Here is a 27,565-nt window from a genome sequence, read left to right as displayed (position 1 = left end):
ACTGGAAACGAGGTGGGATGTTGGCGCTGCCTCGATGGCGTTTTGAGGAAGGTCAGGTGGAAGCCCTGGTAGCCCCGCCCCTTCTCACCTGCGAAGATAGTAAACCAGCAGCCACACGTCACCCCGTGGACCTGCAGAGCGCTGCCACCATCCAAGGCAGAGTGTGCTGGAGTGATGGATGGTCACCCCTGCAGCCCTTCCCAGGTCACTCCACAGCCCCTGCACACACTGGATAGGCCCAGTGTGGACTAGGGTCAAGGTCAGCCCCCATAAACTTCACCGACTGGTAGCTGACGCTCAGAAGCTGTATCTTTGCTGGAATAGAGCACCACAGCTTCGGGCACTTGCTGTGTGGCTCCTGATGTGATGTATGTGTTCATTTCGGTCCCCATCAACAAGCAGAATCAAAAGCAGGTCACGATTATGTGAGAAAGATAGCGGTAGACGTTCACCGTCTAGCCCGAGGACCATGCAGACTCTCCTGTCCTCTGTCATAGTCCAGTCTCCACCAGAGGCCCCAGGACCACATCAAAGATTCAGTGAACTCAGCTCTGGGGCTCCTCAGCCAGGGACTGCCAGGCCAAGAAAGGGTTTCTACACTCGCCAGGGTAATTGACCCCAGTCTTCTTGAGATTCCGTCAGTGGAGCATGTCTGCAGCACAGGGGACTTACGGGGCCCCTTCTTGGAGCGTCCATGGCCAGCGTTAAGAGTGAGCAGGCAGTGGTAGCAGCCATGGCCTGACAGAGCGAGATAACCAAGGGCTCAGAGCAAGCAGGCAACCCAGATGAGTGAAAATGGCCAAGAATGAAGGGCGTCAAGATCGGGCGGTGGAGGAAGGAGAGAATGGACGTAGTGAGGGGACCGCAGCGGCGGTCGTCCATGTTTTAGTCCCCTGACTCTCTCACACGAAGTCTTCTTTACAGATTGCAGACGGCAGCCAGGTTGAAGGTTCCATTCCAGAGCTGACTTTCTGTGGGCCACACGCAGAGTGGCCAAAGGGGTGGGATGAAGCAGATGCCTTGGGGCCCTGCGTCACCTCCCTTGGCTCGCCTCTGGTTTCAGCCTCAGCTGTGAGGGGACAGCTCCATGAGAATTCTGGCCCCTTGAGCTGGCAGCGGCCTGGGAGTAAAATGTGTACACACTGCAGGCTCTCCCCTTCTGCTGAAAGGCCTCCTCGAAACCAGAGGCACCCACTCGGCCCCCTGCTGCAAGCACAGACCAAAAGTGAGAGGCAGAGGGAGCCAGGGGATACATACTCTCCCCTCCTTTCCCGGAGGCCAGAAATTCTAGAAGCCATTCTGTCTGCTTCTCTGCACCTCCGGTGGCATCAAGGCCCCATTTCTTACAGCCTGGACTTCGGTGACCCAGTCCTGTCTTGGCCTTTCCCTCTCCCTGTCTCACTTGCCCTGCTTCCCAGCATCCAAGCCCTGGTCCCAAGCTCGGCTTTGAGGCAAGCCTGACTTAAAATACATCAATTTAGGAGTTCCCTGGTGGCCTAGCAGTTAAGGACTCGGTGTTGTCACTGCTGTGGCACAGGTTCTATCCCTGGCCCAGGAACTTTTGCAAGCCTCGAACATGGCCAAAACACAAACAAAACACATCAATTTGTTTCTGTAAAATTTGCAAAAGAGTGAGATATTTTACTTGGACTTCCGCTCTCTCTTTGCTCTCCGATTTTCCTTCTGTCTTCATGTCTGACAACACTGGAATGGACTCTAGCATTTTTGGGATCTGGCTAAGGGGAAGTTGAGCTTAAGTTTGGATTTAGTGAGATGTAAAAATATGGTTGAGGAGTTCCTGTTGTGGCTCAGTGGGTTAAGAACCTGACTAGTATCCATGAGGACGTGAGTTCAGTCCCTGGCCTGGGTCAGTGGGTTAAAGATCCAGCATGGCCACAAGCTGCAGTGTAGGTCGCAGAAGTGGCTCGGATCTGGCATTGCTGTGGCTGCAGTGTGGGCCACTAGCTGTAGCTCCGATTCAACCCCTAGCCCGGGAACTTCCATATGCCGCAGGTGCGGCCTTAGAAAGAAAAAAATATATACGGTTGAGTCACTTCCTCGTACAAAGTTATTGCTAGTGGGTCCAGCGTAAGGAGGCTTCCAGGAGTGTGCCTACTACCCACTGCGCCAGCCCCTTACCTGATACCGTGATACCCAGGTGCAGGGCCGGAGACGGACATTTGCTGTGCTGTCGCTGGAAATGTATGGGCAGCAGAGGAGAAGCGAGGCCAGAAGTTAAAGATCAGCACAATTGTAAGCAACAATTACATTCTTGTTGCTGCCTAGTCATAATGCAGGAACATTCCTTAAGAATTGGGAATATGCTGGAGTTCCCACTATGGCGCGGTGGAAACAAATCCAACTAGTTTCCATGAGGATGCAGGTTTGATCCCTGGCCTCGATCAGTGGGTCAGGGATCCAGCGCTGCTGTGAGCTGTGGTGTAGATCACAGACCCAGCTCAGATCCCATGTTACTGTGGCTGTGGCGTTTGCCAGCAGCTATAGCTCCAATTTGACCCCTAGCCTGGGAAATTTCATATGCCGTGGGTATGTATGTGGGTACACACACACATACACCTTGTTTCTTTTTTTTTTTTTTTTTTTCCCACTGTACAGCAAGGGGGTCAGGTTATCCTTACATGTATACATTGCAATTACAATTTTTCCCCCACCCTTTCTTCTGTTGCAACATGAGTATCTAGACATAGTTCTCAATCTTGTTTCTTTTTAATAAGATTTGCATAAAATAGAATTCGTGACCATTTCCCTGTTTGTAGGATACAAACCTGTGCCAGTACCTTAAACAGGAGTTGTATTTTTGTGAACTCACACCCCAGTCTTAGCCCACATCTTAGCATAGTTGATGCATCTTGTTCTGGAAGGTTTGGTGGTTCCAAACAAAAGGGTATGCAAAATTGTCAGCAAAGTGGTGACAAGAAACAGTGTCAAAACAGTGACAAAACTCCCGTCTGGCAAGGACCTCTCACAGTGACCCCTCCTCTGGCATCGACAGTTTCTGCCCTGCTACTGAATCACGGCTGGGGAGGATTCAAACGCATTCTAGGATCTCCCATCATAGAAAATGTTCTCCGATCCACGTTCCCCTCCACAGCAAAATTTATCAGAAGAATTTCCTGTGCCCAGTGTCGCCAGATTCTCCCATTCTGTTTACTCTCACCCTGCTCCAGTCAGGCTGAACACTCCATGAAACTGCTCTTGGCACGATCGTCCCTTCCGATTGTTGGATCCACACTCCTTTGCACTCATCTCACTCTCAGTGACCTTTCCCTCGGTCGTTGAGGTCAACATTCGCCTACGTTCCCATGAAGCTTCCTGCTCTTCGTTTTCCTCCAACGCCACTGGTCACTTCTCTGCCTCCTTTGCTGGCTCCCTCTATTTTGTCTGATCTTTACGTGCGTGCAGTATCTCAGGGTTCTCTGTCTGTATCCTCTCCCCACCCAGTTATCTCATCCGTTCCCATGGCTTCATATACTATTTGTATGCTGGTGGAATCTCCCGAGATTCAGGTCCTTGTATAATCTCCCCCCACATCATATCAGGGCTCATCTGTGTGAAATGAAGAGGAGTTCCCGTCGTGGCGCAGTGGTTAACGAATCTGATTACGAACCATGAGGTTGCAGGTTCGATCCCTGGCCTTGCTCGGTGGGTTAAGGATCCAGCATTGCCGTGAGCTGTGGTGTAGGTTGCAGATGAGGCTCGGATCCCGCATTGCTGTGGCTGTGGCATAGGCAGGTGGCTACAGCTCAGATTAGACCCCTAGCCTGGGAACCTCCGTATGCTGCGGGAGCATCCCTAGAAAAGGCAAAAGGATTTAAAAAAAAAAGAAAGAAAGAAAGAAAGAAATGATGAGAAGTTGGCAGAAGTGATATTATGTTGCTTCCAAGACAAGGTCAAGTGTGATTTCTGCCTCTTGCTGTCTCTCAGATGGCTTGCTCTGGGTGAAGCAAGCTGCCATGTCCTAAGGACATCCAAGCCGCCTGGGGGGTGGCATAGGTTGGGAAACTGAGGCCTCCTGCCAGCAGCCATGTGTGTGGGTGAGCCCCAGGCAAGCCTTCAGTTGACTTCAGCCCCAGCTGACATCCTGACCCCCACTTTATGAGCAACCCCAAACCACAATTACCCAGCTAAGCCACTCCCAAATCCCCAACCCACAGAAACTATGAGATATGAGGACACAGGTTCCATCCCTGGCCTTGCTCAGGGGGTTAAGGATCTGGCATTGCCGTGAGCTATGGTGTAGGTTGCAGACTTGGCTCTGTTGCTGCATTGCTGGGGTTGTGGTGTAAGCCAGCAGCTACAACTCTGATTGGACCCCTAGCCTGGGAACCTCCATATGCCATGGATGCGGCCCTGAAAAGCAAAACAAACAAACAAAAAAAGAAAAACAGAAACTATGAGATAAATAAGTGTTTTGTGGTTTTCGGTTGCTAATACAATCTCCAAGTTTATATCTCCAGCCTTATCCACTCCACAAGTTTCTAAATTCACATATTGAAGTAGTACTACCTGATATCAACCCTTAAGTATCAAAAGCACGTCAGAATTAACATGGACAAATCATAACTCTTGATTTAGAAAACTCTACTACTGCCCAGTTTCTACTCTGGGAGAAATCTACATCTCAGGAACAGGAACCACACGGGGAGTTCCCTTTGTGGTTCAGCGGAAACAAATCTGACTAGTATCCATGAGGATGCAGGTTCGATCCCTGGCCTTGCTCAGTGGGTTAAAGATCTGGTATTGCCTTAAGCTGTGGTGTAGGTTGCAGACGTGGCTTAGATCTGGCATTGCTGTGGCCGTGGTGTAGGCCGGCAGCTGCAGCTCCAATTCAACCCCTAGCCTGGGAATTTCCACATGCCTCGGGTGTGGCCCTAAACCCCCCCCAAAAAAGAGAGAGAACCACTCAGCATCTCAGGCCAGAAACCGAGGAGTCATTCTTTCTTCCTTCCTTTCTCTAACCCTGCACATCCAAACCCTCAGCTCTACTTCCAGGATTTATCTTGACTCTCTCTACCCCTTTCCACCTCTGTTGCTCCTGCACTGGTCCAGACCACAGCCCTCTCTCATCTGGACTGTTGCCTCTTAACTGCCTTCCCCTCCTCCATGTCTGCCCATCCCACCAGAGCAAGAGGAGTGAAGGGTCTTTAGAAAAATTATACCATGTTATCTGGTTAAAACCCCCCAGGGGCCTCCCAGTACACTTTGGAGTAAAATTCAGACACCGTTCCACGGCCCTCAAGAGCTGTGTGCCCCATCCCTGTCTGCTCTCACTCTTACTCACCATTTCCCAAACATTGAACCATTTTTCTGTTCCTCAGATGCTTCAGGCCCATTCCTGCTTTGGGGACTTTGAACACAGTGCTCTCATAGTTTCTCCTTCTTTGTGACTCGGGCCTTGGCTCAGACGTCACCTCCTCATTGAGTTCCCCTCTACCCACTTTAAATTTAGGATTTCCCATCGTGGCTCAGTGGTTTAGGAATCCGACTAAGAACCATGAGGTTGTGGGTTTGATCCCTGGTCTTGCTCAGTGGGTTAAGGATCCGGCAATGCTGTGAGCTGTGGTGTAGGCAGGCGGCTACAGCTCTGATTCAACCCCTAGCCTGGGAATCTCCATATGCCGCAGGAGCGGCCATAGAAAAGGCAAAAAGACCAAAAAAATAAAATAAAATTCAATTTAGTAGTTAACCACTGTAGTTAATAGTGCTGTTCACCAAGCATTTCTGGTCCTCCTCTTTTTTTCTTTTTTTCCCACTGTACAGCAAGGGGATCAAGTTATCCTTACATGTATACATTTTTTTCCCCACCCTTTGTTCTGTTGCAACATGAGTATCTAGACATAGTTCCCAATGCTACTCAGCAGGATCTCCTTGCAAATCTATTCTAAGTTGTATCTGATAAGCCCAAGCTCCCGATCCCTCCCGGTCCTCCTCTTTCCTAACCACGTGGTCCTTGCCCCTTTGAAGCTAGGTGTGACCACGTGACTGTTTTTGTCAAATGAAATTGAGAGAGCAGAAATTGTAAGAGCCAGCGTCTGACCTGCCACATCCCAATTCCTGCCTAAATTGAGTCCTGAGTGAGTTAGGATGATTCATGCCCCCCTTCCAACCTGTGATGGATGTTGGGCATAGGTTAGAAATACATTTTCATGGTTTCAAATAACTGAGATTGTGGGGCTGTTTGTTACTATAGCACAATTTGCCTCTCCTGACTGATATACTGTGAGCCAGGTACTCATCTGGGTGTTTTACTTGTATTAACTCATTCACTTCTCACAACAACCCTGTGAATAGGTACAGTTATTATTTCCGTGTTACAAATGCAGTGACTGAGGCACAGAAACATCGAGTAAGGGGCAGAGGTAGAATTTGAACCTGCTTAGAGATTTATGCTCTTAGTCATTCTGCTACACTGCCTCTCAAAGACTTTCTTTTCTTTTTTCTTTTTTTTGTCTTTGTAGGGCCGCACCCATGCATATGGAAGTTCCCAGGTTAGGGGTCCAATCGGAGCTACGGCTGCCAGCCTGTGCCACAGCCACTGCAACGCCAAATTTGAGCTGTGTCTGTGAGCCACACCACAGCTCACAGCCGGATCCTTAACCCACTGATCAAGGCCAGAGATTGAACCTGCGTCCTCATGGCTACTAGTCAGATTCGTTTCTGCTGAGCCATGACAGGAGCTCCTCAAAGACTTTTTTTTTCATCTTTTTGTCTTTTAGGGCTGCACCCTTGGCACATGGAGGTTCCTAGTCTAGGGGTCCAATCGGAGCTGTAGCTGCTGGCCTATGCCACAGCCACAGCAACTTGGGATCTGAGCCGCATCTGAGACCTACACCACAGCTCACGGCAATGCCGGATCCTTAACCCACTGATTGAGGCCAAGGATTGAACCCCCATCCTCACTGACTGAACTCTCTTAACCACTGAACCATAACAGGAACTCCTCAAACTCATAGTTGAACAAGGAATTGCCAGAGTCATAGCTTTTATTATATATTCATACATATATAGAGAAAAGGGAACTGCCAATTTTCATCCTTACAGAGTGTGTGTGTGTGTGTTTCTTTTAGGAATACAGAGATGTCATTTGATATTTTAATTGCTATTTTAATGTCAATACCAGCAAAACGATTATCAAGTATAACAACCAATCAGAATAACAAATATTTCAGAAGTTAAAGGTTATTTTTACAAGATGTAAAAACAATCTCTAAAGTTGAGTGTCCTAAAAGACTCTATCCTATCTTGTAGAAATACCTTCAAGGGCTTTTTTTTTTTTGGCCATGCCCAAGGCATGTGGAAGGTCCCAGGCCAGGGATCAAACCTGAGCCATAGCAGTGACACAGACCACAGTAGCGCAACAGTCCGTGGAACTCCAAGGACTTTTTTTTAATATACAGTTTAAAACAAATTCCCTTGAGGCATAATTTACAAATAATGAAATGCTCACATTCTAAGTGTATAGTGTGACAAGGCTTTGGCAAATACCTGTCAGAATATAGACCTTTTGGAGTTTCCTGGTGGCCTAGTGGTTAAAGGGTCCAGCAATTGTTACTGCTGTGGCTTGGGTCACTGTTCTGGTGCGAGTTCCCTCCCTGGCCCAAGAACTTCTGCAGGCTGCAGGTGCAGCCAACAAACAAATAAACAAATAAATAAATAAAAATTAAAAATGTATAGGGAGTTTCCACTGTGGCATCAAGGGTTAAGGATCCAACTGCAGTGGCTCAGGTCACTGTGGAGGTGTGGGTTTGATACTCAGCCCGGCACAGCGGGTTAAGGATCCAGCATTGCTGCAGCTGTGGCTTGAATTCAATCCGAGGCCCAGAAACTGCCATATGCTGTGGGTGTGGCATATGTATATGAAGAGAGAGGGGGGGAGGTTTTCCACTATTCCAGGCAGTTCCCTCCTGACCCTGTCAGTCTATCTTGCCCCATCCCTGGCCCCAAGTAACTACTGATCTACATCGTGTCATCATAGATTCAATTTGGCTTTTCTAGAGTTTCGCATAAATAAAATGGTACAGGATGCTTTTTTGTGTCTAGTTTCTCCCATTCTCCATGTTTTTGAGATTCTCCTTGTGATTGCCTGGGTCAGTATCTCATTCCCAAGGACAGTTTTCAGTAACAGAAAAACAGAACACGTTTCAATTCTGGGCAGAACTTGCAGAAATATTCTCACTTCCACACTTTGTTCAGATAAGAGTCTTTGAAGCAATTTTATGACGTGGAATGGTGTCTACCCTCTGTGGAAAGAGGAAATTCCTGAGATTCCTTTTCTCTTGCAACATTCTCAAGACACCATACCCGCTTTCCATTAGAAAAGAAAGGTCCTAGAACCTCAAAACCCACCTTATGGAAAGGAAGGCTGCAGAAGAGAATTCTAAGCCAGAAGAATGAGGGTCAGAAACAGGTTGGCTCCAAGACACCTGATATAAATCAACACCTTCTTCCTCTCTCTGATTTGTCCCTGATACTTCTCACGATCTGAGGTGACTGCATCCATTTCCTTTCCAGAACGTCTGTGGTTGGCTGAATAACAAAGCCCTGCCATCAGTGCCCTTCCTGGGAGAGGATCCGACTCCCCCCCTACACACACAGCAGGCACGCGCCTTGGCCAGATCTGGCCATGCAGACACACGCGCCCTGGTCCATCTTCTCGCATGGCTGGAGCATGTCCTGTGGTGTGGAGGCTCCCCTGGTGATTTCGCCCTTTTCCTGTTGAGGTTGTTCCCATTTTTCACTTTCCCATCAGCACATTGCTCACAGGCCTTCTGACCTTGTGCTCACAGGTGAGGTTTTCCCCAGGTGGGTCCTAGGGATGGAGCTGCTGGGCCAGGGGGTCGGTGCGTGGCGCTTTGCTGTGGCCGAGCATTCTGCCCGGTGTTGGGGACATGACTCGGATGGTCAGTGTCGCAAATGAGACACATGAACACGGGGAGATCTCGACAAGGCTCTTTACTTCTGCAGAAGGACGCGGACACTCAAAAAGCACGCGCGCTGAACCAAGGACCCTCCCCAGTTTATTCCTAACGCAGGTGATGTCCCTGTCCCCTTCCCATGGGTCAGGTCAGGGTGCACATTCTTCTCAGTGGGCTAATTTGAAACGAACTGTTACTGGGAGAAGAGGGAAAGAGGAGGGGGGGTCGCAGGAAGGCGTTTCAGCCAAAACCGGAGCAAAATGGAGTAACCAAAAGACTTCCTTTGATAGAAGAGACATTACGGGAGTTCCCGTCATGGCTCAGTGGTTAACGACTCCGACTAGGAACCAGGAGGTTGCAGGTTCGATCCCTGGCCTCGCTCAGTGGGTTAAGGATCCGGTGTTGCCGTGAGCTGTGGTGTAGGTTGCAGACACAGCTCGGACCCCCAGTTGCTGTGGCTCTGGTGTAGGCCAGCGGCTACAGCTCCGGTTGGACCCCTAGCCTGGGAACCTCCATATGCCTCGCAGGTGCAGCCCTAGAAAAGACAAAAAGACAAAAAAAGGAAAGAAAAGACTTTATGCTACTTTCCACTCGGGGTCTGTACACAGGGCGTTCTTCCTCCCAGCCACCCCTCGGAAGCTGCCCAGCCTACGTGTCTCCTCTTTACCACCTCTGCTTATGTACGGTTCACAAAGAGGTCTCCCTTACTTTTATCTCGCCTGCAACTTTCTGGGTCTTTTCTCTTTTTTGTGTTGTACTCGTCTTTATTATATATTTGAAGCATGGGTCACGATGCTGTTTGGCTGTAAATCTGTCCTGAGCGACTTTTCTCTGCATCTCCTCCACCCCACAGTGCCTTTCTACTGGTCTCCTTGCTCCTTGGCCCCAGAAACAACCTTCCCAGGCTTGTCTTGGAGGCCGCATAGTTCCTGGGTTATTTTTCTAAGCTTGGCTCAGATGTCAGCTCTTTTGTTTCCTCACTGGGACAGAACTTCCTCCTGGGATAGCAGCTGTCACCACATTTATAGTCAGGGCCCTGAACTGAAGGCCTGGCTGCTTGGCCTGAGCCACATGGTGACCCCTTTCATAACCACAGTGATAGGGGACCTCAGTCCGAGGGGAGAGCGTACAGAGGATCACTTGGCGACCCGGTGGGGGAGACTGTGTGTGTGGGGGGTGCCCACTGGGTTCCTACCACGTGATGGCAATAGTAACAGCAGCCTCCAGGAGCAGGCACTCTGCTAAGGGATTCTTGACAGTTTCTGATGTCCCGGACAGAGAATAATAGAATAAGCTCCCCCTGGTGGCGGGGTGCATCAATGCAAAATGTCCTTGCAAAGACGTGAGGGACACAAAAGCTTGAGCATCATAAGCTCGTCACAAGGACACTCAGCTGATCAGAGCACACATGTGAGAGTTCCCTTTTTTTTTTTTCCAATAGACAAATTTCAGTGCATTTTAAAGATACCACAAATTAGTCTTGGGGATCATTTGGTATCTTCTTTCCATAGCGAGGCGTCTCTTAGGTCTTACTCCTCAGACTGCTGATTTCTCAGAGATATGGATAACATCCCAATTTTTTCTGATTTCCTTGTTTTTACCTATGGCTTGCTGAGTCAGAGCAGCTGAATTTGATGCAGGGTCAATGCAGATCACTCTCCGGTCTTGAGATACTGCATAAGCAATGCCTGGCCTTGTATGAACCCTGCAGATTTTTCATCCAAGAAACTTCAGATTTCAAGAGACCTGTTCTCCTGAATACAGACACGGTTGGGGAAGTGAGCACACACAGACACACTCCTGTATGGAAGCCCGTGGAACACCCTTGATCACGTCTCTGCTTGACTATGGTCAGCATGAACTGGAGCTGGTTTTTTTCTCTGCTGTTTGTCAATCCAGAGCCCCTTTCTGTTCTTTCCAAGGAGACTGAGCTCCATACCAATGCCGTTCCTCTGCAGGATTCCTCCAGGGCCCCTCACAGCAACTGCCCGAGTGACAGGGACATTTTATGGAATGCTGATGTTCACGTTGCTGAAAACAGTCTACATTCTCCTATTGGATTCAGCAAAGAGAGCACGTTTTTCTTTCTCTCTTTCTTTTTTTTTTTTGGACAGAAATGCAAACTAGAGTTTGTTATTCTCTATATAAACTCACATACATTCCTTCACATCAATCTAATCTTTCCATACCAATTTTTTTATTGAGGTACAGTCTGGAATTACAATGTTGTGTTCCTTTCAGGTGTACAGCATGGCGATTATTTTTCAGATTATTTTCTCACGTAGGTTATTACAAGATATTGAGTATAGTTCTCTGTGCTATATAGTAGGTCCTGATTGATTATTTCATATCAAAGAGCATCTTAAGGTTTATTTATTTATTTATTTATTTATTGCTTTTTAGGGCCACACCCATGGCATATGGAGGTTCCCCAGGCTAGGGGTCTAATCGGAGCTACAGCTGCCAGCCTACGCCCCCGCCACAGCAACGCCAGATCTGAGCTGCGTCTGCCACCTACACCACAGCTCGTGGCAACGCCAGATCCTTAACCCACTGAGCAAGGCTGGGGATTGAACCCGCTACCTCATAGTTCCTAGTCAGATTCGTTTCTGCTTCGCCACGACGGGAACTCCAAGATTTATTTTTTTAAAGAGTTTTTTCAGAAAAAAAAAAAAGCTTTTTCGAGATATAACGCACATGTATATAGTTCATCCATTTAAAGTGTGCCATTCAGTGGCTTTTCGTATATTCACGGATATGGGTGGCCATCATTATAATCCATTTTAGAACACTGTTGTCATCTCAGAAAGAAACTCTGTACCCTTCTCTCCCTCCCACCCAGCCCTAAACCACCACTAGTCGATTTTTTTGTCTCCATAGATTTGGCTAGTCTGGATGTTTTCTGTACATTACGTAACATGTGATCTTTTGCCTCTGAATGTTTTTAAGTTCAATGAATTTACACTGCAAATTTGCTTTGGACTGGAATCATCAGAATCAGAGGTTTTAGCTCTGGGATATCATACAGGTTCGGCTCCTGACCCTGAGAAAGGAACTCATCAAACTGATCCGCTCCCTCTGACTCCCCCTCTTCGGAAGGTCAGCCAGGTCCCTGCTCCCACCAGAATCCCTTTACCCAGCCAAACTGACAAGCCTTTGTCTCAAATATTGGGCGGGCATCCTATGACTCTGGGACAAGACCTGCATGTGAGCACCTGTTGCATTGCCAACTCATCGGGTTAAGTAGATGCTCTAAGGAGGAGGATGGCTCTGGAAACCTCAGAATCCAAATTCTACAATCTCAAGGGAGCCAGGGTGGGGGCAAGGAGTTGTTCCACCTGAGCTGGAGTAGAGGGGAGACAGAAACAAAGGCCCAGTGCCAAAGGGAGACCTGGCTTGTAGCACCAGGGCAAGAGGGGAAAAACACAAAAAAGAGATACAATGGCAACAAGCAGATTCAGAAGGTCGGATATGAGGGGCCAGCTGTAAAGTTGTGTGTGGGTTTCTGACTGCTCAGAGGGCTGGTGTCCCTAACCCCTCATTACTCAAGGGTCAGCAGTATTTGCTCTGGCTAGAACCTAAAGTACAGTGTTTAACGGCAGCAATAAAAGCAGGCATCCTTGTCATGTTCCTGAATTTAAGGGGAAAGCTTTCTCTCTTTGAGTATGATATTAGCTGTGGGTTTTTCATAAATACCCTTTATCACGTTGAGAAATAGTCTCTTTATTCCTACTTTTCTAGGAGTTTTTAATCATAGAATGATGGTGGATTTTGTAAAATGCCTCTTCTACCCCAGTTGAAATAATCATGTGGTTTTGAAGAATTCCCACTGTGGTGCATCAGGTTAAGGATCTGGCATTGCTGCAGCTGTGGCATAGGTTGCAGGTGCAGCTCAGATTGAATCCCTTGCCTGGGAAGTTCCATATGGCCAAAAAAAGAAAAAAAAAATCATGCGGTTTTGTTTCCTTCGTTCTGCTAATGTGATGCATTACATTGATTGACATTCTTAGTTGAACCACCCTTGAATGCCTGGGATAAATCCCACTAGGTCATGGTGAATAATTCTTTAGATAGGGTATTGAATTCAATTTGCATATATATTACATGCAAATATATTGTATGCAAATATATATATATATATATATTTGCTTTTTAGGGTCCCACCCTCGGCACATGGAGGTTCCCAGGCTAGGGGTCGAATTGGAGCTACAGCTGCCGGCTTATGCCACAGCCACAGCAATGTTTGATATGAGCCACGTCTGTGACTTACACCACAGCTCACAGCAATGCCGGATCCTTAACCCACTGAGTGAGGCCAGGGATCAAACCCACAACCTCATGGCTCCTAGTTGGATTCGTTTCCACTGCTCGCCCGCCACGGGGAACTCCTCAATTTGCTAATATTTTGTGGAGGATTTTTGCATCTATGTTTGTAAGGGAAATTGGTCTGTAATCTCATTTTTTGGTGATGTCTTTATCTGGCTTTGACTGGACTCATAGGATGAGTTGGGAAGTGCTCCTTCCTCCTTCCATTTTTGGGACGAGTTTGAGAACCATTAGTGTTCATTCTTCTTTAAATGTTTGGTAGAATTCACCTAGGAAGCCATCTGGTCCAGGACTTTTCTTGTTGGGAGGTTTTTGATTGCTGATTGAATCTCTTTACTTGTTATGGGTATGCTGAGACTTTCTATTTCTTCTTGAGTAAGTTTAGGTAATTTGTGTGTTTCAAGGAATTTGTCCATTTCTTCTAGGTTACGTAATTTATTGGTGTGCAGTCATTCAGAGTATTCTCTTATAACCCTTTTTATCTCAATAAGCTTGGTAGTTACCATCCTCATTTTCACTTTTTTTTTTTTTTTTTGTCTTTTTAGGGTCACCCCTTCGGCATATGGAAGTTCCCAGGCTAGGGGTCAAATCAGAGCTGCCACAGCAACACCAGATCCAAGCTGTGTCTGTGACCTACATCACAGCTCACAGCAACACCGGATCCTTAACCCACTGAGCAGGGCCAGGATCGAACCCACATCCTTGTAGACACTAGTCAGATTTGTTTCTGCCATGCCACGACAGGAACTCCTCCATTTTCATTTCCGAGTTTAGTTATTTGCAGCTTTCTTTTTTCTCTTTGTAAGACAATGCTGTGCTCTGAATGTTTATGTCCATGCAGAACTAATCTGTTAAATCCTAATGCTGAATGTAATGGTATTAGGAGGTGGGGACTTTGGAAGGTGCGTAGGTCCTGAGGGCAAAGCTCTCATGTGAATGGTATTTGTACCCTTATAAAAAAGGCTCCAGAGAGATCCCTGGCTCCTTATGCATGTGATGGATGATATAATGAGATGTCTGCAACCCAGAAGAGGCCCCTCACCTTGCATTGGTGGTACCTTCATCTTAGACTTCCAGTGTCTAGAGCTGTGAGGGATGAGTGTCTGTTGTTTATAAGCCATGGTATTTTGTTAGAGCAGCCTGAACAGTCTAGCAAAAACTTTGTCAATATTGTTGATCTTTTCAAAGAACCCACTTTTTGTTTCATTGATTTTTTTTTCCCATCAAATCCCTTTTTTGGGTGACACAATTTAACCCATAACAGTGACCATATTTGGAAATAGAGGTTTTTTTTGCAGATGTGACAGTTAAAATAAGGTTGCAGTGGATTCGGATGGGTTCTAAATCCAAGGAATGGTGTTCTTACACTTTCCCATAAGCGGTGCACAAGCGCTGATTTCTCCACATCCTTGCCAACACTTGTTGTTTTCTGTTTTGTTTTGTTTTTTACTTTTTTAAGGCCCTCACCCATGGCATATGGAAGTTCCCAGGCTAGGGGTCCAATTGGAGCTACAGCTGCTGGCCTGTATCACAGCCACCAGACTACATCACAGCCACGGCAACCCAGGATCCAAGCTGAGTCTGTGACCTATACCACAGCTCATGGCAGCGCTGGATCCCCGGCCCACTGAGCAAGGCCAGGGATCTAACCTGCATCCTCACGGATACTAGCCAGATTTGTTTCCAATGCACCAGAGCAGGAACTCCTGTTTTCTGTTTTTTGGTAGTAGCCATCTAGTTTTGGTTTGCATTTCACTATTGATTAATGATGTTGAGCATCTGTTCATGTGCTTATTGCCCATCCGTTTATCTTTATAGAAATGTCTACTCAACTCCTCTGTCCATTTTTGAATCAGGTTGGTTTTTTGTTTTTATTTTTGTTTTGTCTTTTTAGGGCCACACCCACGGCATATAGGAGTTCCCAGGCTAGGGCTCCAATCGGAGCTGTAGCTGCCGGCCTACACCACAGCCACAGCAACTTGAGATCTGAGCTGCATCTGCAACCTATACCACAGCTCATGGCAGTGCTGGATCCTTAACCCACTGAGCAAGGCCAGGGATCAAACCTGTGCCCTCATAGATTCGTTTCCGCTGAGCCACGGATGGGAACTCCCAGGTCATTTGTTTTAATTGTGATTTTTCTTTTCTTTTTTTTTTTTTTTTTGTCTTTTGTCCTTTTAGGGCCACACCCGCGGCATATGGAAGTTCCCAGGCTAAGAGTCTAATCAGAGCTGTTGCTGCCGGCCTACGCCACAGCCACAGCAATGCCAGACCCCAGCTGCGTCTTTGACCTACACCACAGCTCACAGCAACGCCAGATCCCTAACCCACTGAGCGAGGCCAGGAATCGAACCCGCAACCTCATGGTTCCTAGTTGGATTCGTCTCCACTGTGCCACGATGGGAACCCCTGTTGAATATTTTGTATCATGAAAGCGTACTGAATTTTAACAAATGCTTTTTCTGCCTCAATTGAGATACTCATGTGATTTTCTTTCCTCTTCATTCTGTGAATGTGGTACATTACACTGATTTTTATATGTTGACCCATTCTTGCATTCTAGGGGAATATCTCACTTGGTCATGATATATAATCCTCTTAGTGTTATTATTCTTATTGGATTTTGTTGTTGTTGTTACAACTTGGTGTAATAAGATTCTAAAGATTCGTGATTCTCAAACCTGAACACACACATCAGGATCACCCGAAGGACTTGCTGAAACAAATTGCTGGGCCCCACCCAGCTTGTGATTTAGTAGGTGTCTGTGGGGACTGAAAAATTTTTTTTTTTTTTTTTTAAGCCATGGCAAGGAGTTTTGATTGGCTGTGAAATGGAATGGAGATGCACCAGAGTGCTTTTTGGGGGGTGGGGGCGGCGGAGGGGCCAGCCCATGGCGTGGGGAAGTTCCCGGGTCAGGGATCGAACCTGAGCCACAGCCGTGACAGTCGGCCAGGCCACCCAGAGAACTCTCTGAAATTTTACTTTTTAAGGAGTTTGACAATAATGATGATAATGGCCAGGAACCACACGTTGAGAACCATGACTCTAGAAGATTCTGTCTATGATCCACAGCTTTGAGCCTTTTGGGAAAAGTGGTGTGTGTCGTGTCCCCACTGCTGGAGTGTTGGTTTTTTTCACTGGGAGTCTTTTCATTGCTCCCAGAATCACTTGGGAGGGGGAGTTATTCTTTCCTCTTTGGGTTGAACTTATTCATCTTTGTTGTTAAGAAATGTCTGACGTGTATTTTATCATCAGGATTGTGATGAGATTTGTGTAGAAGAGGTCTCTGCATCTCTGCAGGTTCCCTGTTATTGAATACTTACCGTGGGCCAGGCCTGGCCTCCGGTGACCGTCCCTCCCTTAACCGTGACACGGGCAGGCCCCTCTGGCACCCCCTGGCTGTGGTCCTCCCTCAGACTGGTGGCTGGGAATTTGCTTGCACATCACTCTAGGGGATGCAGGAAGCCCACCTGGTGCCTGGCATCACAGGCTAGCCGGATAACTGACTTTACCACCAACTACACCATCCCCCTCGGGGGTACCCTGTAGTGGTACCCGATGGGCTTACGCAAGGGGAGTGTGTGAGCAGGAAGGACCCCAGGAGGAAGGGTGATAGACGGGGATTGACCAGGTTAATCAAGCCCATCGGGTCCACCAAGACACCTAAGGCTCCGTGATGCCCGGCAGCGAAGGGTGGGGGGTGCGCAGGGCAGAGGCTCTGATGAGAGCCCCTCCTCCCTCCCCAGCTGTGACTCTAGCCAGGCTTGCCCCATTTTTCTACTTCCTTGAGGACTCTTACTGCCAGTTCAAGACCCCCGAGAGCTCCCCTCGGAGGGAGACAGGCTGGGCAGGAACCACACACAGCCTCCGCTTGGGTCTGTTTTATTTGGGAGCGGGGAGAGGAGGGCTCTAGGCCTGCTGTGCCCGCAGGAGTGCTCGCACCTGGGCGATCTGCCAGTCGACACTGGAGCGCGCAGTGCCACCCAGGGCTGTGTACTGCTCCACGCTGTGGCTGTAGTCCCACACCTGGCTCACGTCGCCCGAGAACAGGGGGCTGGGGGGGAAGGAGGAGATGGACCAGGGCGGCCCGGCCACCCCAGCCTTGCTTCCTGGAGGGCGGCAGAGGGAGGGAAGGTGGGAGGAAGGGGACGTACCTGATGTTCTGCAGCTCCTGCAGGGACAGCTGGTTGAGGGCTACCCCCTTGGTCTCGGCCATGAACACGGCTTTCCCGGAGGCCTCATGGGCCTGGCGGAATGGCATCTGGGGGGCGCCAGGGCGGAGGGCGTGCTGATGCAGGCTTCCTCCGCTCTCAGTACTGCTGGGGGTGCCTGTGCCCTCCCTGAGCACCCCCACCCCCCCGCCTGGAGAACAGCCCTGTTCCCTGGCCCCTCCACCCTGGCTGCTCCATACTCACCCCTTTGCGGACTAGGTAGTAGGCGAGGTCAGTGGCCAGCATGTCGGGACTAAGAGCCTGTGCCATGTTCTCGCGGCGAACCTGGGGACAGCAGGCCAGGCGAGTGGTGACTCCTGGGGACCCTGGGTCCTGGAGCTGCCATCCCCCGGCCCAGCCACCTCAGCCAAGACGTCCCCTGCCTTGGGCGGATCCCCTCTTCCACCCTGTTCTGTGCTCTCTGCTTGCACCATCTTTTCATAATTACTGATAATTATTAGCTGTGTCCAGGGGTTGCCTTGACATTGTCAAAGGCTCTTGAGCATCAGAATCGCCTGGAGGATTTAATACGCAGACGGATCACTGTGGCCTAACCCAGAATCTCTGATTCAGTAGACCTGGAGTGGGGCCCAGGATTGCTGTTCTGTCAAGTTCTCAGGTGACGCTGATGCTGCTGATCCTGGGGCCACACTCTGAGAACCACTGCTTTGGAGACACACCCTGAACCGTTTAGGAATGAAATGACAGGATGAGGGGATTTGCTTAAAAACAATGGTGGGGAGTAGAGTGGATAAAGACAGCGAAACAAGCGTTGATTGTTGTTTAAGCAGAGTGTTGGTGCGTAGGGGCTCATCATACATCCTCTCAACTGTTGTGTACTGCAGTTTCCCATAGTAAGTGGTTCAAAAAGACATCTGGGAGTTCCCTTTGTGGCTCAATGGGTTGAAAATCTGACACTGTCTCTCTGAGGATGCAGGGTCGATCCCTGGCCTCACTGAGTGGGTTAAGGATCCGGTGTTCCCACAAACGGCACTGTAGGTCACAGATGCAGCTCGGATCCAGTGTTGCTGTGGCTGTGGCGTAGGCTGGCAGCTACAGCTCCCTTTCACCCCTAGCCCATTCCATACACCGTGGGTGCGGTTGTAAAAAGGGGAAAAAAAAAAAAAGACATGTGGCCGGGCAGTTGATGGGGCCCCTGGAGCCCAACCCACTTCCATTCGACTGCAGCAGCTTCAGTTTGTCTCTTCAATGTCCCCAGGGCAGGAACAAGCAGGTACCCTTCCCCCTGCCCCAGGGCTTCCAGTCCCACCCACCCACCCTTGCCTCCTCTCAAGATCGCCCTCCCGGCATCCCACCCCTGCATTTCGGGACCTAGTGGTGAAGAGGCGTGTCTTGCCTGCAGTGTAGAGATGACTCCAGTGGCCACCTGGAGGACGGCGCTCATGGTGTCAGACACTTCAAACACGGCTTCCTTGTCCTCCTAGGAGGCACGAGGCATGAGGTAAGATCCCAGCAGCCAGGTCCCCACTGCCTTCCCCTGGGAACACTCAGCACCCCGTACACCTTGCACCCAGGGAGGGTGAGAGCTCTCAGGGGGGTCAAGGGCTGGCTGCACAGTTCCGTGGGGCCCCTGCCTGGGCGTGCCAGGACCCCGAGAACTGGTATGTGGTGTGTATGCAGGCAGATCCCTCATGCACTCATACCTGTAAGTCCTTGTTGTAGGTGCTTGGAAGTCCCTTGAGTGTCATCAGGAGTCCAGCGCACTGAGGGGAGGACGAGGATGAGGAGGCCGCACCTCGGAGCTGTCCCGGAAGGTCCCTTGGGCCCCTCCGGATCAGCGTGGAGGCCTGCCCCCACTCCCTGCCCTGCTCACCCGCCCAAACACTCGCCCCGCCTTGCTCCGGATCAGCTCCAGGCTGTCTGGGTTTTTCTTCTGGGGCATCAGGCTGCTTCCAGTGCTGGAGACAAAGAAGCTGGGGCTGAAGGGGCTCCCCTGCCCCTTGGCTGGTCTGCTGGGCAGGTCAGCCCAGGGACTGGGGAGTGAGGGGAGGAAGGAAGGCAGGCTCCTGGGTGCAGATGTCTTACCTGTAGGCGTCTGAGAGCTGCACAAAGTTGAATTCCTTGGTGCCATAGAGGATGAGGTCCTCGGCCATCCTGCTGAGGTGGGTCATGCACAGCGAAGCCCAGAACAGGAACTCGGCTTGGGGGAGGAAAGGGAGAGCCGGCTGCCTGGTCACCTGGCACCTCTCGCCCCCTCATCCCTGCCCCCGGAGAAGCTCCAGGTGGGCCGTACAGGGGTAGCAGGAAGCTGGAGAGGCGCCAGGGCTGGGGGACTAAAGGCACACCCTGCAGCGGGCTGGCTGCCAGGACTCACCCACAAAGTCTCGCTCGCTGGTGGCATCCATGCTGTTGAGAGTGACGGCGCCAAAGTTCAGCTCTGGACCAGGCGGGAGGGGGAAGGCAACAGGGCTGGGCCGGAGGAAGGAGGGGCTTCTCTCCCCTGAACCAGCGCCTCCCCCGGCCCCCCTCAGGGAGGGGGAGCTGGAGGGGCAGGAGGTCGGGGTGTCTCTCATATACGTCCCGGGAGGGAGGTGGGAGCCCTGAGTCTCCCCCGCCCCAGGCACCCCTACCCCGGGCCTCCCTTGCTTTTCCAGCCTTATGTCCACAGATCACCCCGGCCTGGGGTGTCTGTGGTGCTCCCGCTCTCCCGGGAGGAGGGGCAGCGCGCCTCACCTGCTCGCAGCAGCTCCCGGTCCACACCCAGAGGGTTGCCTGCAATGGCCCCGCTGCCGAGACAGGGGGTTCCGAGTGAACGGGGTGGGTGTCCCAGCAGGCAGGCCGGGCACGTACACACGTGCACACCCGTGCCAGGCTCTGGCTGCCAGGACCACGGCCCGGTCAGCTTGGGTGCCGATACCTGTCCCCACGCAGGGGACATGACACACCGTGAGCTGCTGGCTGGCTCTCTGGAGCTTCTTTAGAGAGCTCTGGCCTTGCTGACACACCCGTCCTCCTCTCAGAGCCGAGGGGCCATGTGTGGTCGTCCCCTGTCCCCTCCCACCTCGGACAGTAGGCTGATTGCCTGGCTTTCTGTCCCCCTCTGTCCTCCCTGCTTCCTCCTCTTCTGTTGGACCCCCGTACGGCCCACCTGGAGCTTCTCCGGGGGCAGGGATGAGGGGGCGAGAGATGCCAGGTGACCAGGCATGCCCACCCCCTCCACCCTTGGGGTCCTGGGGCCTTGCTTACCTCCCCAGGGGCAGGACATTGATCCGCTTCTGCACCTCCAGCAGCCTCTCGGAGTCTCTGGTCAGTGCCACAGCATGGCTGTGGGGAGCCGGGAGCAGGAGGGTCAGGGCAGCCTGCGCCCCTCCCCTCGGGCATGGCCCCCCTGGCACCGCCCCACTCACCTCAGGATCCAGTGGCTCCAGCGGATGGGCTGAGCCCTCTGCAGGTGTGTGTACCCCGGGAAGAGGATGTCACGTTCCCTGCGGGGGAAGAGCAGAGGCGGGGAGCCTGAGGGGCTCTGGAGGGTCAGGCGAGGCTGCCTGTGACACTTAGGACCCTGCAGGCCTCCAGGGCGGGCCCACCAAGAATCTGCATAAGGGACCAAGTGATCTCCTGGGGACAAACATGGTGTCAGGGAAGAGTCCGGAAGTGGGGCCTCCAAGGGGTGAGCGTGGGACCAAGCATAGGTGATGTCTTCAGCTCGGGCCCTGCACCTTGGCAGCAGATCTGGGCAGGGGCCGGGCAGGGGAGAAGGCACACACAGGTACCACCTGACAGTGAGTTTGTGAGTGTGAGTTGCTCCAGAGGCACCCAGAATAGCTGGGGGCCCTTTAAAGTAGGCAGGGCAGAGGCAGAGGTGCTGTGGGTGACAGTTCTGCTTTTAAAAAATAAACAGCTTTATTGAGATATAATTCACATATAAACCACCCAATTTAAGTATACGGTTCGTGTACAGCCATCCGCATACAGTTTCATCGCCCCAAGAAAGAAACCCTCGGCTCCTCTGCAGTCACTCCCTATTCCTCCCAACACCTGCCCCCAAAATGACAGTTCTTGGGCCCTTGTTTTCCCCCACCGGTGAAGGCAGTGAAACAGGGGTCACAGGGAGCTGGGAAAGAGGAGGGGTCCACCCTGTCTCTGACACCAAACAGAGCCTTCTCAGCCGTGATGTCCCAGAGCCAGAGCTTGGGATGAGGCCAGCGGGAGGCGGCCCTCGGCTCGGTCCTTTGCCCGCCATGCTGGGTGGGTATGGGGACATGGGGCACGGGCAGGCTGAGGGGTGACTCTCTGGCTGCCCCAGGCAAGCCAGCCCCTTTCCTCAGGCTTCAGGGCATCATCCGCCCAGCGCCTTAGCCTCCTGCCTGTGGATCTGCAAGGGTGAGCTTGCCCTGCTACTGAGCGGGGCTGCCTCAGGGAGGGATGCTGCAGCAAGTGCCCCACGCCTGGTTGCTCCTGCTCCGCCTCACTCGGTCCAGGAGCTCTGGGAACCCCTGTGCCCCAAAGCCTGGCTCCCCAACCCTCAACACCCCTACCACCTAGGTCTGTGGCTGCCTGTCTCAGGGGAGCAGAGTCCTCAGCTGCCTTCATCCCGTCGCTGCCACCCTGTGTCCCGGGGACTCACGCCTCTGCCCGATCCACCATGGTTCTGATGAGCTCCCGGAGGAGGGCCGAGAGGGCGGAGCAGTTCTGCCGCATCCACAGCCTGAGGTCAGTGACCACCTGTGGGGAGAAGGAGGTGGCCCTCAGGGACACAGATGTGCTGCTTCCCTGGGGAGCCAGGATCGGGGCTGAGCCCTAACTCTGTTGCCTGTGCTCCCCAGGGCTGGGAAGACGCAGGGTGGGGGCGGGGGCGGGGGCTGCAGCACCTGGTCGTTCCGACTTCGTCCTGTGTGCAGCTTCCCTGCCGTTTCACCGATGAGCTCCTGGGGGGTGCATGGAAGCAGGCGGTAGGGGTCAGCCCAGGTGGGGCGCACCCCTCCCCAGCCTGTGGCCCTCCCTCCCTGCCTCAGGGTCCCCTGGTGCTGCCCACGTCCCTGCCATCCCTGCCGAGACCTCCTGTTCTGAGGTCATATGATGAAGGGAAGAGAATGCTGGTGCTTATGCTCAAAGGGACGCAGGGCAAGCAGGGTGGAGGGCGGGGCTGGTGTCGCACCTTCAGACGCCGCTCATTGGCCGTATGGATGTCTTCATCATTGGGGTTGAGTTTGAAGGTGCCCTGGGCCCACTCCTCAGCTACCTGCAGCAGGTGGCAGCAACACAGAGGTCAGGAGGGCAGTCACGGGCAGCTGAGTCCTTGCAGCACTTCACAGGAGGGGCTGTGTCACCACCCACCCCAGGAGCATCTCAGGCCTGGTGCACCTTTGCTCAGGAGCCACGGACCACAGGGGCATTGAAAAATAAAGAGAGACAGCACAGCACAAGGTTAAAGGGCATCTCTCTGGGCTTATAATCACCACGAGGGGACGGGAGATGCTTGGGATGACACTGCAAGGGGCGCGCGGGGATTTGATGGAAGCCTGGGACCCCGGGGGCGGGTGGGGAGGGGGGAGGTCAGGGCGTGAAGGGTACCTTATCCAGGCCGTGGAGTATCTGGTCCATCTCGGCCTTGGTGAGGAGCCCCGCCTTCTCCAGGCCCCGGCTGTAGGCCTTGCTGCCCTGCACGTCCACCTCCCACAGGTGCCGGTCATAGGCGATGGATGCGTTGAACTTCTCCATGATGGGGTCCACTGCACCCACAAAGCGGCCACCCCACAGCTTCCCGCTCTAGCCGGGAGAGCAGACGCTGTGAATCTCCTCCCCCCTTGAGAACAGTGCCTCTCACAAAGGGCCCTTGGGACAGATATCAAGTCTGATGGCGGTGGCAGCCGGCGGGCAGGGAGCTTCTCACTGGGCAGATGAGGGAGCTGAGGCTCAGAGAGCATCAGGCACGTGCCCGGAGTCACTCAGGGAGTGAATGCGGGAACCTGGCTGGACGCTGAAGTTAGGGGGCATCTTTCCCACCAGGCGGCGCTGCTCTAGGGAGATGGTGACAGGCACCTCTGAGGCCACAGAGAACTTCCGGGACCTTTCCTGCCACTGATCAAGGTGAGAAATCACTCTGGAATCCAGAGTTGGAATCCAGCTCTGCTATTCGAGGGGCAATGACAATAATACTAACATACGTCCCCTTCTCATTGTGTGCCAGGCACCATCGGCCACCCTCTGAAGGAGGTACCAGTGCTACTGCGCCACAGAGAGGGGCAGCCCGAGGCGCTAACCCCACACTCCATCAGGGCCTCTGCTTGCTCTGCTGCTCTGAACTTTTGCTTCAGGGACAGCGAGGAGGCACCTGAGGGGCCCCCTCAGTCTCACGCTGCCTGGGTCTCCCTCCCCCAGCTGGGGGTGGGGCTAGGTTCCCAGCGTCCCCCTCCCCCTCTGGAGAGCCCCCTGAGGCACCCTTTGTTATTGCCTTCTGGGAGGTCACTGGCTGACCCTCTGCCCCCCTGGAGCCAAGGGCAGAGGGATGGGACAGAGATACCTCTGTTTTGAAAGAGGGCATAGGTCAGGGCATGGGACAGATGGGGGAGGGGGCGCAGAACCCCTGAGGGGCAGTGAAACGCCCAGCATGCCAAGGGAGGTATGCCAAGGACATGTGTCAAGGACGGGAGGAGGGGGTGCTGGGTGGAGGTGGACATGTTACTTCACTGACATCTTTTCTGTGGAGGGGTGGTTTACAGTGGCCTCTGGGGGCATATGTTCTCCTCTGTCCCCCGGCAGTGTCCCAAACCTGTGTTAGCCTCTTGACCATACGTATGTTGCGTAATCTCTCTAACCCTCGGGGTTGCCTCTCTATGAACTAGGAATAACAATAACACCTTTTTGATGGAGTTGCCAGCGTTCAATTAGATTAAGCTAATGGCATACAGAGCACAGTAAATTCTAGGTAAATTCTTGGCCCGGGGCTGCCAGGGTCTGGGTGTGCCTTAACTCCACTCCTGGCACCATCGAGACCTCCACCATGCTCTGGACCCAGGCTCTGAGCTGACCCTCAGTGTGCAGCAGCCTTGGCTGCCAGAGGACTCTGCCCGGCAGATGCAGCTTCTGTGCCCCTCAGAGGCTGGACCCGCCGCTCAGCCCTCTGCTGCCCAGCCAACCCTAGACCTCCAGCAAAGCACCACGTGAGGCCCTCCCTGGTCCTCAGCACGGGGGTCAGAGGGCCAGGGCCAGCCAGTCAGGATAGGGAGTCAGCCTTTCAGCCAGTGGCTGGGCAGCACCTCCCCAGCAGGTCCCTGGACTCCCTTCATGGGTTGTTCGTAATAACAACTACTTAACAAGTGGGGCTGCAGCCAAACCAATTAGTGCCAACCCACAGGACCGCCTGGGGCAAGCAGAGTCTCCTGAAGGAGGCCTACTCCGCATCGGACCGAGCTTCTATCCCACTGGCAGGCCTAAAAGGACCCCAGGAGGATGTCAGAGTGAGGTGCCACCTCCTGGGCACTGAGTGAGGAGCCGGGTGGTGGGAGAGGGCTTTGTAAGTCAGAGCACATCTGGGCCAGAAGGGTCCCTTTGGGGCAAGGGCACAGGGACACCAGGTTGGGCTGGGATGAGTGAGCAACAGCCAATTTTGAACACCCGTGGGGAATAGCAGTGTTGTCACTCTTCGTGTCATTAACACCGTTTATTGAGCACCTACTATTGTGGGGCCCTGTGCTAGGCACTCTCCAGATGCTATTACACCCTCCCAGGAGGTGGGCACTGTTACCCCTATTTTACAAATGAGGAAAGAGGTTCAGGGAGGTTGAGTAACTACTTCAAAAACCAAGTCTCTTTGAATCCAAAGTCCAGGCCCTGCCATAGACCCTCCACCATGACCCAGAAGCCAGCAGGGCCGGTGGTCTTAGCCACTTTACTCAGAAGAACAAACTAAGGCCCAAAGAGGAAGTGACTTGCCAGCTCCGGAGGGCCAGAAGGGACTGGAACCCAGACCTCCTGCTCCCCAGGCCCAGGATTCCCTTCACTGGGATGGAGCAAACAGCCCCTTTTACCTGACGGGTTCAAAGCAATGACTTCATGATCCAGTACCTCACAGAGGCAGACAGACAGCTGTTATTATTCCCATCTGCCAGATACATCAACTGAGGCCCAAGGAAGGGAACCTGTGTCTTGGCCTCCTGCCACTGTCAGGACCCAGGAGTCCTCTGGCTCTGAGGGGGAGAGGCCAGTGAGACCGGAAGCCACCAGGTACTGGGGCCACAAGGCACAGTCCCCTACTTCCCGGCTCTTAACACAGGCAAGAGTCACGTGGACTCTGCTACACAGGCACCAGTTGCTACCAGGAGAGGGGAACACGATGGGGATTGACGGGGTGGGGTGGGGAGGAATGAGGAGGTAAGGGGGCTGAACGAGTGGGCAGCACCTTTTTCCTCCTGGCTTAGACCACTGTCAAGTCAGGTCAGGGGCACCCTCCTCAGCCGTGTAGGTTGGTACGTTAGCCAGGGGAGGAGGGAGAGCAGACGGTGGTGGGGACACCGGGAAGTCAGGACAAAGTTCTTCCCTGGGGCTCTGGCAGGTGCGCCATGGGATACCCACCGCCTGGAGCCAGCGAAGACAATTACCAGGAGGGCGGCGGGAAGATCGCCTGCGCAGGTCACGCCCCGACCGGCCCCCAGGGCGCCCCACCCCTTCCTTTGGAGGCTCGGCAGATAGGCGTCCCCGAGGTCCCACTAACCTCTGATGCCATGTTGGGCGGTTCCTCGTCGTCCGGGAGCCTCAGTCCTCCGGGTCTGGAAGACAGGACAGGACTGAGGACCTCCTCGGCCCCCTGGCCGGGGGTCCCTGGGGCGAGGCGGCTCCAGGTTGGGGCACGGCGCTTGGTGTAGGCGGACGTGGGCAGCCCTGGCGCTCTCGTCCGGGTCCTCTGCGTCCTCCGCTCCCGCCCGCCCCGCCTGTCCAGCCGCACACTCACCACCGCCAGGCTGCGCCGTGCGTCTCTCGGAGCCACCCGGCTGGGCTTTTCTGGCCGGGAGCGTCAGCCCCTGCCTGGCTCTGCCCCCTCCTCCTGGCAGCGGCCGCACCAATCCTGGCGGCCCGGCCTGGTGGGCGTTGCCTCTTCCCTCCAACCCGGGTTGTGGGCGGAGCCGCCTCCGAGCTGCTCGGGGCTGATCCACCACAGGTAGGGAACCGTGAGGGTGGTGCCTGAGCGACCGTGCTCAAGACTGCAGACTGCCGCGGGCACAGGAGGGAGACCTAGGCTAGGGATAGAGGCAAAGACACTGGGCCGGGCCTGGCGGGCTCACTAGAGGTATAAGGTGAAATGGCATGCCCAATCTTTCATTCATTCAACAAGCACGTTCCCGGCACCTCTTCTGCACTAGATACAGAGTTAGACACTGAAGAAATGATACCTGCGTCAAGAAGCTCTAACAAAGCGTGGACAAGGTGTGCAGGGAGCACAGAGGGCAGTGCAGGGCGGGGCGTTTATCTGGGGGTTCTCAGGGGTCCTTGACACGACTTCAGCACGAATGAGAGCCTGGGTTCTAGGCGCCAGGAGTACAGGCTCGAACTTCTGCCCTGGAAGTGCCACATTCTGGGGGAGATGTCCCCTGAGCTGCGTCATAGAAGATGGGTCATTTTGCTTTTAGCTCAGCGAAAAAGAGGATTAGAACATTCCCTGCAGGGGGAGCGGCCTGGGCAAAGTCCTCGAGGCCAGAGACCAGAAGGTGAATGGCTTGCATGGAGAACAGGAAACCGTCAGAGAGCCTATCACACAGGGTCAGGGGCTTGAGGACAGGGGTGGGGAGGAGAGGTGGGAGGCAGGCTGGGGCAGGTCAGGGTCTTGAATGTCAAAGGAGAAGGTTTGGTCTTGGTTCCATAGGTCATAGGGAGAAAAGACTTTTTTGTTTTTTGTTTTTTTTAATAGTTAACTTTCTTTTTTTTTTCCTTTTATTTTCCCACTGTACAGCAAGGGGATCAAGTTATCCTTACATGTATACATTTGTTCCCCCACCCTTTGTTCTGTTGCAACATGAGTATCTAGACATAGTTCTCAATACTACTCAGCAGGATCTCCTTGTAAATCTATTCTAAATTGTGTCTGATAACCCCAAGCTCCCGATCCCTCCCACTCCCTCCCTCTTCCATCCGGC

At 52.6% G+C, this 27,565-nt stretch overlaps 1 protein-coding gene and 2 long non-coding RNA genes across 3 annotated transcripts; 2 read left to right on the top strand and 1 right to left on the bottom strand.

Annotated features, from left to right (window-relative positions):
* The first annotated feature begins 7,285 nt into the window (after window positions 1–7,285).
* Window positions 7,286–12,738, top strand: LOC146404431 (uncharacterized). The gene is made up of 2 exons (XR_014840387.1): window positions 7,286–9,259; window positions 11,478–12,738. It is a non-coding gene; the product is annotated as an uncharacterized LOC146404431 (long non-coding RNA).
* Window positions 12,739–17,129: 4,391 nt separating this feature from the next.
* On the bottom strand, window positions 17,130–26,423 carry ASL (argininosuccinate lyase). Its single transcript, XM_021086360.2, has 17 exons — window positions 26,386–26,423; window positions 26,149–26,203; window positions 23,010–23,204; window positions 22,594–22,677; window positions 22,307–22,363; window positions 22,063–22,160; window positions 20,843–20,920; window positions 20,682–20,759; window positions 20,169–20,221; window positions 19,810–19,872; window positions 19,521–19,635; window positions 19,309–19,393; window positions 19,139–19,198; window positions 18,832–18,915; window positions 17,679–17,759; window positions 17,418–17,524; window positions 17,130–17,317 (listed from the first exon to the last, which is right to left on the bottom strand). The coding sequence occupies exons 2-17, from the start codon at window positions 26,158–26,160 to the stop codon at window positions 17,173–17,175; spliced, it is 1,395 nt and encodes a 464-aa protein (XP_020942019.1). The 5' UTR covers window positions 26,161–26,203; window positions 26,386–26,423; the 3' UTR covers window positions 17,130–17,172.
* LOC102161858 (uncharacterized) lies at window positions 21,981–24,307 on the top strand. Its single transcript, XR_302139.3, has 3 exons — window positions 21,981–22,148; window positions 23,445–23,525; window positions 23,626–24,307. It is a non-coding gene; the product is annotated as an uncharacterized LOC102161858 (long non-coding RNA).
* Window positions 26,424–27,565: the final 1,142 nt, after the last annotated feature.

The sequence above is a fragment of the Sus scrofa genome, chromosome 3 (genome assembly GCF_054392235.1).
Source record: "Sus scrofa isolate SSC_HxYL_T2T_F1_AM1 chromosome 3, Sscrofa_HxYL_maternal_Yorkshire_Landrace_v2.0, whole genome shotgun sequence".
Lineage (NCBI taxonomy): Eukaryota > Metazoa > Chordata > Mammalia > Artiodactyla > Suidae > Sus > Sus scrofa.
Note: the sequence above shows the minus strand (reverse complement) of the source record. Positions and strands in the feature narration are given on the sequence as shown.

Excerpts from the sequence above, each read along its gene's own strand:
- ASL (XM_021086360.2), bottom strand. Across the intron at positions 20,222-20,681 it reads AATGTCCTGCCCCTGGGGAG|CGGGGCCATTGCAGGCAACC; the intron begins GTAAGCAAGGCC and ends CTGTCTCGGCAG. Across the intron at positions 19,394-19,520 it reads CAGCTCTCAGACGCCTACAG|CACTGGAAGCAGCCTGATGC; the intron begins GTAAGACATCTG and ends CTTTGTCTCCAG.